This window comes from Chlorocebus sabaeus, chromosome 21 (assembly GCF_047675955.1).
Source record: "Chlorocebus sabaeus isolate Y175 chromosome 21, mChlSab1.0.hap1, whole genome shotgun sequence".
Taxonomy (NCBI): domain Eukaryota; kingdom Metazoa; phylum Chordata; class Mammalia; order Primates; family Cercopithecidae; genus Chlorocebus; species Chlorocebus sabaeus.
Window position 1 is genome coordinate 58,837,730 of NC_132924.1, and position 10,861 is coordinate 58,848,590.

A 10,861-nucleotide genomic window follows, 5' to 3' on the forward strand; every position below is an offset into this window, starting at 1 on the left:
AACCCCGATACCAGTAACACCCCCAACTCGTCAGCAAGCTTTTAAACCCCTAAACTGGCACACTGCCTTGTGTAAAAAGTTAAGTGGGAGGGAGTTTAGGGGTCCTTTGGTCCCTATAACAACTAAAAGTCTTGGTTCCTTCTTGAAGTACAACAGATGCAGTAACAGGGAACTAACTATTCACAAATTATTCAGTGCCTCCGACGAGACCCCGCGCCTTTCCTAGTTGGCTCTTATCTGAGCAGGAGTCCTACTCAAAGGCACCTGGTTTTCTCCCCTTTACCGGATACTACGAGACACAAATCGGTTACTTCTGTGGGTGTCGGATTACTTGTTTGTAAACTGAGAAACCTGAACAAAGTTTTGTCTAACTTTCCCTCAACTGCCTCTGGAGGTGAGAGGGAGTACGAGGCTGAATCAGGAAAGATACCCCAACCACCCTCTTGTGGGTCAGGAGGAGCAGATCTGCTGGGTTAATCTTGGTGGTTAACAAACTGAAAGCAGCTACCTGGAGCTGCGAGCGGAGCAGCTGGAACGTTGTCGGAGCAGCAGTAGAGGCCGCCCCCTTCACCGGAAGCCCCGGCCGCCCCTGGAACCTGGCTCACACCACGCCCTCAACAACACGTTATGCGTCGGTGAACTACATTTCCCAGAATACCATTCAACCTTCTTCCCAGGGCTCCAATGAGCGCCCTGGTGACGCCATCAGCAGGCGCGGTGTTTAGACTCCACTGATGTCGTGGCGCTTTAGGGGAAGAAGTTGGTGTTTCGCCCGGCCCTGGTACTGAAGACGCGGTCCGGGTCACAGCTCTTTCCTATTCACCCAACCCCCCGCGCCCGCCTTTTCTCTCTCTCCTCTGGCAGGATGAGGCGTGCAGGCCTGGGTAAGAAGAGGGCTGAGGTTCGAAGTTCGGGGCCCTAGAACCGGCCATGCTGGGCGCGGAAAGAAATCGAACCTGTCTTCTGTTCCTGGCATTTGGTCCAAAAAACAGGCTGTCTAGAGGGGATCTTTGTGGGCCAAGTCGAGTGGAAACACACCATTTGTCCCAGGTCCTTGGAGTTTCCTTAAGTCTGAGTCAGATTCAAGTTTGGATGGTAGGCTAGAGAAAGTAGTGGACTGGGGGTGGGTGTGTACAGGTGGCATCTCAGTGGTCGAGTGTTTTAGTGTTACTGCCTGAGCGTGGTTATGGACACTGCTATGTTTTCCAAAACCCGACTCCGGTTTCTGTTTCTCTACTGGCCCTGGATCTTAGTTTCTCCAGAAGTGGAATTTGAAGAGTGGGTGGTTGCACGCAAAACACACTAGTAGTGGTCGTTAGTCTGGTAACAGTGAGTTACAAAGGTAAATAAAAGTACGTGTCATTATTGTTAAAGGTCCTGGAACTGTAACTTCTGGGTCAAAGGCGATTTCTTAATCTGAACCTTGTGCCACGGTTAAGGCAGTAGAACGTGATAAGGTTTGGCGACTTAACATTTGATCTTTACCTTTGGGGTTAGTAAACTGGCTCATCAGCAAGAATAAGTTAGACCCAAGGAATTTTAATGGGACCTTATAGTAACGCACAGCTACTAGAATAACATTTTCTGATTCTGAAGCTTTCTCTTAGGACACGATTTTTTTTTTTTTTTTTTTTAAAGAAGACCCTGCTAAATTAAGAGTGCAGTATACTTCAGAAAATAAATGAAACTTTTGAAAAAAGATAGTGTTACCTTTCTCAGTCATTGTAAGACTGAAGAAAGAAAAACAAATTCCCCAATGTGTCAGATATTTAAAGTCAATGAAAGTTGCCAATAACCATAGACTTGTTTATTTATTAATAAATTGTAGTATGAAAAAGTTTTTTGTTTTTTTAATGAAGTTTTTATGAATACTTGGATCATAGAAAGTGGGGCCAGGTAAATTGATGAGAAAAAAAAAAGAAAGAATTTTGAGTAAGTTTGGTTTTATATGTCTGAATGTTTTTCTTGTTCATCATCATTAATGACAAAAAAAGATTTATTGTGTGCTTGAGTAAGCTCTAGGTATACAGTTGTTTGTTGCCCGGTTTGCGATCCCCAAAGCTTCCAGTCTAGTTGGAGAGTAGAAATATGTGCAAAGATAAGTTATAGTACAAAGTAGTCGCTATACATCCAAATACCAGATAGGTTCTACATACAAGGGATGGTCTCAGAGATTTCAGAGACAGATTACTGTGTACTTTGTGGAGAAGATCCTTGTGTATTTTGTGGAGACATAGGAATTTGAAGTAGACCTTGAATAATGGAGAGTAGGGGAAGTGGGTTCCAGATAGGAGGAACTAAAAAGAAATAAGGGATTATGATTAAACCAGTTTGGGTGAAGTAAGTGATGCGGGATCACACTGTGGAGATCTTCGCATGCGAGGCCAAAGAGTTTGGATTTCATCAGTAGGCCCCTAGGCCCTTTTGAGCATTTTTCTGCTGCAGTGTGCCATGTTAAATTACAGGAAAGTGACTTGAGTAATGGCTCTCAGCCCTGACTGTGCATTAAAATCCCCTGGGAAATTTTTAAAGTATTGTTTCCTGGACCTTAGCTCAGCCAGTTAAATTAGAATTTCACTAATTTAGAACCCACTACCTACTCTTTTTTTAAAAAAAAAAAAAAACAAAAACAAGCATTTTTTCTTTTCTTATTTTTAAAGTATGAATGTATATTGACCTGAAATTTTAAATTTGGGATCATAGTGAATCTGATAGATATCTGTAGGCAGAAGTTGCCACACTTCACATGAATCTCTAACTGGTTTTGTTAGCTTACTGATAGAACCCATCCAAAAGAAGTAACGTTTATCTAAATAAACAAAGGCTGAGGATGATCTTCAGTAATCTCTAGCTTTTTTACAACTTTTCATAGCAGTACACCACCAGAAGGGAAGTGGCTCTGTTTGGAATAGCAATTCTAGCATTTTATTTGTTTTTTACTTTTTTCATTGTATTTTGGATGGATCATAGTTTGAGGGAAGATCAACTCTTTAATAGAAATGTGCATTGATATATTTTTGGCAATAAATACAACAAGAATTTCACTTTGAATAAATGGAACAGCATGGAAGAACTCTAAAATTAAAATTAATATAGGCAAAAGCAACTAAACAAAGGAAAGAAAATAGGAAAGAAAAAATTTAGAATGAATTCCTTGGTGAAGTTGTCAAATGTTTCCATTCAACCAGTCAGTAATTACTTACTGGGTAAATGTTGTATACTCAGAACCTCAGCCACACAAAATAAGAAGACATTATTCTTTTCTTTAAGTATCTTGGCCCTTATTAAACTACAGTTTGCACAGAGTATCATTGATTAATAGAGTAGGAATGCGTTTTTAAATGGTAACTTTAATTGTTGACTGGGGGGAAAAATATGCCCACTCCTTGAGTTCTTTTATAATAACACATGTGGAGAGCTTCATGGATAGTGTGTCATGGATAGTGTGTCAGCAGGAAAATTCAGATAGTACAACTCTCTTCTGTTTGGAAAATACTTCTTCAATATTTTGTTGTGGTTTTTGTGGTGGTGGAGATTGCATAGGTATCTGCTGCATATAAAGTACTCATTAGGTACAGGGAGGATATAGAAGCATGAGATACTGTCTTTGCCTTCAGAGAAGCATATGACTCCATTCTGGATAAAGGTGTGCACATTCAAAGTTCAATAACAGTGAACTCAGATTCTTTTCATTAATTAGTTCACATCGTGTATTCATTGAGTGTACCTTACAGTGTGTATGTGTTTGTAGGTTTATGGGGGGACATACAGTCTTGAGTCAAACAAACTTAGTCTCTGCCCTTATAGTACTGTACAGAGTGCAATATTAATGTTACATACAATCAGAGCTGTAAGAAATCAGTGAGAGTTTTGCTTTATAGGGAAAATGAAATTTGTGTTGTGCCTTGAAAGAACTTCCTATTCTCACCTTGACTATCCTTCAGTGATCGGTGCTGTTACCTCCTGTCATTGCTGCTGCATCGCTCATTGAGCATATGGAGACCTCTAGTTTTGTTTGTTTTTAATAGATGCGGCCTTGCTGTGTTGCCCAGGCTGGTGTCAAATTCCTGGCCTCAAGTGATCCTGCCTCCCTCAGCTTCCGGAGTAGCTGGGATTATAGGCGTGAGCTGCTGTGCCCAGCAGGCTCTGAGACCTTTAGTTTCGATATCATCCTTTTCCCCACATTCTCGAGCCACTGTTGAATCTACTTCAATATCTGTCCAGTCTAATCCCCATAATCCAGATCTTCAACCACTCTTTTGGCAGGCAGTCTCAACCTCTTGGGGCTCTGTTTTTCTGCAACCCCAATACTATAAACTTCCAACTACAGATTAGTCCAAGCATCCAACTTCTCCTGAACTAACTAGGGCCGATGACTCTTCTGTAGGAAAAAAACCACACACCTGAGAGGATTGAAGCCACCATAGTATATTGCCTCAAACAAGTTTGTTTTATCTTTAGTAATCCTGTGCAGTCCTGGTCCCTTTCTTCCATTCATTCTCCTTACTGTATATTCTGAATGATCATCCATTCTTCAGCAGTTAGCCCGTTTTCTCCCTTTACTGAGAAAATTGATGGCAACAATTATGTTAAAAAAAAAAGTGTAGTTAACTAACACCCTGAACTATGCCGTTCCCTCTCAATCGCCCAACATATTTATGTACGTATTCACTGTCTAAGGCCCACTCCATCTGTTGTTTGATAGCCTGATGACTGTGAAGTACTACATTAGGCAGGGTGGTGGACATTCTTATCCCTTAGAGTTCCATAAAAGTAGCACCCAGAAAGAACAATGGATCTGATACATGGTACTTCTTCAAATATATGTTGAAGAATAAATGAATCTCCCGCTTGACTCTCAGCTAACATTCTGCATGAGTTATTCCATCTCCTTCCTAGAGCTTCAATTTGCCCCCTCCCTGCTTTGGCTCTTTCCTGTCCAACTGTCTGTTTAAGAGAAAGAGATGCCAGTAAAGGACCCTCACTGCTATGAGCTCCCCTCCTGCTGTATTAACCACTTTTCCCTTCCTCTTCATAGCCATGCTTCTTCAATGTTAGCAGTAGATGATGTTACTGCTTTTAGAACTTTTATTAAAATACATGTTTCTCTTGAGCAGGGAATGTATCCTGAATATCCTTGTGTATTAGTACCTATTTTTGTATCTTCTGGGCAATCAATAAGCAGTCCAGAAATGTGTATTAAAATGAACTGAACTGAATATTCTTTGGTTAACAGAGGGTAATGGAAAGAATTGATCTGATCTCTGCTTGGTTATTTATTTTTTAAATTCATTTGGAGTATGAATATTAGAGACATATGTGGTTTGCAACGCCCACCAGGGGTCTTTTTCAGTTCTTTCCTAACTATCAATGTTTCGAAAGTGGCTTCTCTACAATCCCCTTTGTGACTCTGATCCTTGCAGGTGAAGGAGTACCTCCTGGCAGCTATGGGAACTATGGCTATGCTAATAGTGGGTATAGTGCCTGTGAAGAAGAAAATGAGAGGCTCACTGAAAGTCTGAGAAGCAAAGTAACTGCTATAAAATCTGTAAGTGTATAACAAATTTTATATGTGTTTTAATTCATCTATTTCTATACATATATAATTATAAACTATATTCTTATTGACATCATCCTAAGGAATTCATTTACTCAGATATTGTGGTTTTGTGAGGTCAAAGTACACTCAAAATTTAGACTGTGCTTTGAGTGAGTTAGAAAATGTGGCAAATCAAAAGATAGGTTTTTTTTTTAATACTTAAGAAAAATCTCCAGCTGTTTTTTATATACTGTGTGCTGTCTGCTGTAATGTCTCAAACAGAGCTGTCCATCTTCCACCCCCAAGTAGCTCTTCTGCTTTTTTTAATCCAGTCTTCTAAGCTATAAATCTTGGTCTTTCTTATTTCTACCTTTGTACTTCATTTCGGTCACTGAGTATTACAATGTCTTTCTGATGTTTCTATCTTTGCCTTTCTATTTCTAATACTATCCCCTGGTTTTCTTTTCTTTCTTTTTTTTTTTTTTTTTTTGAGATGGAGTTTTGCTCTTGTTGCCCAGGCTGGAGTGCAATGGCACGGTTTTAGCTCCCTGAAACCTCTGCCTCTCCTGGGTTAAAGCAATCCCCCTGTCTCAGCCTCCCAAGTAGCTGCGATTACAGGCACCCGCCACCACACCTGGCTAATTTTTGTATTTTTAGTAGGGACAGGGTTTTACCATGTTGGCCAGCTGGTCTTGAACTCCTTAACTCAGGTGATCCGCCCACCTTGGCGTCCCAAAGTGCTGGAATTACAGGTGTGAGCCCCTGTGCCCGGACTATCCCCTGGTTTTCTTAGTTGAACTATTGGAAGAACCTCTTAACCTATCTGTTCCTGGTTTTTTGCACATTATGATCTGAGTTATATAATCATTGCCACAGTCCTCTTTTAGAATATTTTAAAGCTTGCATCCTGCACTCCCAGAAGTCTTCAGTGTCCTTCCACGATTTAATAAAGTTCATGCTTCATAGCTTGATTAAATCAGATAGATCTTTCAAAAATTGGGCTTAGCTTATCTCTCAACACTTCCAGAATCTGTATGTGCTTTCTACTAGACAAAAAAGTAACTTTTCTTCTTATGAACATAAGACCATTTGTGCCATTTCTGTAGCACTTATTCATATTGATTTGCATTGGCCTTATTTGTATGTAAAAGGAATTTACCAGAATGCAGGTTTTCTATTGTACTTACTTTATATTCTATATAGCACCTAGCATAATTCCTTATCAGTGGTGTTAATTGAGTAAATTTGTATTGATCAAAGGAATTACACGAAGATGATTTTAATAATATATGTGATTGATACTGCATTATAATGAACATGACGTTCACTTGTAAAGCATTCAGTAGAAGTCCATGTTGATAAAACTTAATTGGTATTTCATTATAATCTTTGGAAAATCAAATTACATTCAGCTGGAGACCTTTAGATTTTGAAACAGGATTGTTTTCAAAGTCATATTAAACTAAAATAAGTTGATTTATGAACTGAGTAATATTGTATAATGCCAATTTTAAAAATACAACACTTGGAAGGACTTAAGAATTAAATGCCTTTAAAAAAAACCCTAATGTAGATAATTTAGATTACTTGTTAGAAGAAAGTTGTGATGTTCTGGAAATATTTTTCTTTGGCATAAATGACAGTGATAGAAGTTGAGTAATGTGGACAATCTAGCTTTATAGTTACTTTATTATCTCTGAGTTGTTAAATCTGGCAGGAAAGCTCATGTTCTGATCTACAGAATTCTAGTATGGTTTTGTGTCAGTATTATCCCATGTGCTTTCACACACATGAAGAACAATATTTGCAGTGGTTTACCAAGATTTTCAGTAGATGATTCTGTTTATTTAAATATCTTGGAAGTAAAGCCTTTGATGAATCTGTCCTATAAAGTATTAGATAGATTTTAGTTTGAATAGCTGTCGTAATTACCTATAGTATTGTGTTTTGTAAGCTATGGCTCTTTTCTGTGGAGCTTCAGAAAGTAACACTAATATATATTTTTTTCAATTTATTATCATATTTTAAAGCAAAAACCTTTAAAATCTAAGGAAATAATCAATTTAGACATATTTAAAGTAATGTAACATTTCATTAGGAAAATATTAAATACTTTTGTCTAGATTTGAATTGGTTGTATGGGTATTTGTCAATCTTTTGAAATGTAAGAAGGTTGGGTACTGGGCTTAATTCTTGGGTGATGAAATAATCTGTACAACAAATCCATGTGACATGAGTTTACCTGTATAGCAAACCTTCACCTGTACCCCAAACCTAAAATAAAAGTTAAAAAAAAATATATATGTAATTTATAAAATATAATAAATAATAAATAAAATGTAAGAAGGAAATATACAGATATTTGTAGGAATTTGTAGCTTTTGTAGGAATATAATAAAGATATAAAAGCATGCAAGTATAAGAGAATCAGAGAGAAGTAGTACATACCAAATTAAAAGATGGAATTGAATATTAAGATGAAATTAAAATAAAGAAGAAAGAGGAAATGTCCATAATTTTGAGGAGTAGAAATTCCAAATTCCAACTTTATTTTTTATTGAGCTTGATGGAAAGAGTATCAGAAGAAGAGAATTTGTGTCTAGAAGACCATTTCATTTCAGAAAATGTGTATGCTTAGAATGACATTATTTTTAGTTTATAATCTTGAATACTTTTATGTGAGTAATCATGTGTATACCTTCTTCTTTACAGCTTTCCATTGAAATAGGCCATGAAGTTAAAACCCAGAATAAATTATTATCTGAAATGGTAAGTGGTTATGTTTTTAAGAAATTTGATCTAATATTTGCGAATAATAAAATTTCAACTTTTATTCATTTTGAAATAGATACAGAGATCCTAAGTCCTTGATTCCCATCCATTTGTATCTAATGTGTTTGGAATAACTAAAGGTTTATTTTTTGCCATGCTTTTGCGTTTTTCATCTCATCTCACACATGTAAGTGGGAGGAACAAGTGGAAGCCAATATATCTTTAATCCTGTTTTTAGAAAGATTGTTAAAAACTCAAGACAAATGACTATTTTGAGTAGTCTTAGAAATCTCAATAGTAGAGACTGCTAGTAATTTATTAACCAAGCAATCAAAAAGCACTTTATATCCAACCAACCAACTGTCGTTCACTTAATGGAAACTTACTCTTTTGCTTGATTTCCTAAGGATCATGTCTGAAAAAAGTGCTCATAAATTTGAACAGCCTGGAACCTTTTCTCTCTAACAACATATACCTTTTCTTTTTTTTTTTTTTTTTTTTTTTTTTTTGAGACGGAGTCTTGCTCTGTGCCCAGGCTGGAGTGCAGTGGCCGGATCTCAGCTCACTGCAAGCTCCGCCTCCCGGGTTCACGTCATTCTCCTGCCTCAGCCTCCAGAGTAGCTGGGACTACAGGCGCCCGCCACCGCGCCCGGCTAGTTTTTTGTATTTTTTAGTAGAGACGGGGTTTCACCGTGTTAGCCAGGATGGTCTCGATCTCCTGACTTCGTGATCCGCCCGTCTCGGCCTCCCAAAGTGCTGGGATTACAGGCTTGAGCCACCGCGCCCGGCCCCTTTTCTTGTTAGAGTCCTCTTCCATTTGTTAATGTTTATCTTGAATGTCACGCTTCTCTGAACCTTCTCTGGTTCCATGTGCTTTTAAAATTGTGCTATTCAAAAATGAATTTGGCATCAAAAGCAATGTTCTTGCTAAGCTTGTGCGCTGTAATCAGCTAGGGACCTCTTTAAAAATGTATTGAAGAGACAATGTATTCTGTCTTTAAATACACGGATTTAGAATTTTGTGGGGAGGGATCTAGACATAAATATTTTGAAAGAAGCATCTCCGGTGATTCTGATGCATAACTGTGGTGAAGAACCATAGATCTAAAGTGTATGAGCCACATAGACACTGAGCTGTACAAAGGATATTATTATGCCAGGGCCTTTACATCTCAGGATATTAAAATTTCTGTGAAAGTATGTGTAATATTTCTAGTCCATACCTAGGCCTGTCTCATCTTTAGGATTTTCCAGCTATGTTTTAATATGGTAGGTTTTCCCCGTCCATATTTATAGTCCTTATCACATTTTACTACCTCTATATGATGTTCTCTTAACTTTTAATAGACTACTTCAAAGTCAGCTGTCTAAACAAAAGGATATTAAAAGTAAAGGTCCAAGGCCGGGCGCGGTAGCTCATGCCTGTAATCCCAACATTTTGGGAGGATGAGGTGGGCGGATTACCCAAGGTCAGTAGTTTAAGACCAGCCTGGCCAACATGGTGAAACCACATCTCTACTAAAAATACCAAAAAATTAACTGGACGTGGTGGCCTGCGCCTGTAGTCCCTGCTACTTGGGAGGCTGAGGCAGGAGAATCACTTGAACCTGGGAGGCAGAGGTTGCAGTGAGCTCAGATTGCACCACTGCACTCCAAGATGGGCAACAGAGCGAGACTGCATCTCTAAATAAATAAATAAATAAATAAATAAATAAATAAATAAATAAAGGTACATTTAACTGTTAACCATATTACATTTTGGATGAATTCCTCTTCTTGGGTAGCAATCAACCATTTGACCTTGGGGAGCAATGACACAACAAAAAATGGGAAGAAAAATCTGTGTGATAATGCACAAAGTACTTACATTTATTGTTAATTCTTTTTTATCCACATAATTGGAATAACACCTAAATAGTTTTGAGTTGTTGAATTACTCTGTGGGGCTGAAGGAAGTGTTTATTGGACAGTGAAAGAGCTTTTTATTCACTGAGAGTATTACTGTATTTTGCATGGAGAAATCAGGCTGATTATCCAAGGTTATCAACAGGTTCCTGAATTAATTAAACACAAAACTGTCATTACAAATGTACTATGGTAACAGTTATTCAGTTACTTGGATGTGCATATGTAGACTTAAAATCTAACTATTATATTTTATTTGCCTTTATCTCTGATAGGATTCACAATTTGATTCCACAACTGGATTTCTAGGTAAAACTATGGGGAAACTGAAGATTTTATCCAGAGGGAGCCAAACAAAGCTGCTGTGCTATATGATGCTGTTTTCTTTATTTGTCTTTTTTATCATTTATTGGATTATTAAACTGAGGTGATGCATGTAATTGTGCATTTGGAATTTGTTCCAACTTAATGGCTTGGAGTACCACTTTGATAAAAATCAGCATCAAAACATTCCTTGTGTTCAAATACTGTGGCATTTTCCATTGAAAATTGCTGAATTTTGCTTATTTTATAAATCACATTAGTTAATACACGGCTCTTTGAATACTGTTTCTTAATGACTCATTTTAGCCCCTATTTTCAGGG

The 10,861-nt window shown here is 37.8% G+C and overlaps 1 protein-coding gene across 1 annotated transcript in view; it reads left to right on the forward strand.

The window, feature by feature from the left end:
- The first annotated feature begins 694 nt into the window (after positions 1-694).
- The window catches only part of BET1 (Bet1 golgi vesicular membrane trafficking protein), a 45,606-nt gene continuing 35,439 nt past the window's right edge, over positions 695-10,861 (forward strand). The window contains exons 1-4 of the mRNA XM_007982139.3: positions 695-884; positions 5,424-5,548; positions 8,252-8,308; positions 10,492-10,525. Coding sequence (XP_007980330.2) covers positions 866-884; positions 5,424-5,548; positions 8,252-8,308; positions 10,492-10,525 — 235 coding nt within the window. The 5' untranslated portion in view covers positions 695-865. The remainder of the gene's footprint in view (positions 885-5,423; positions 5,549-8,251; positions 8,309-10,491; positions 10,526-10,861) is intronic.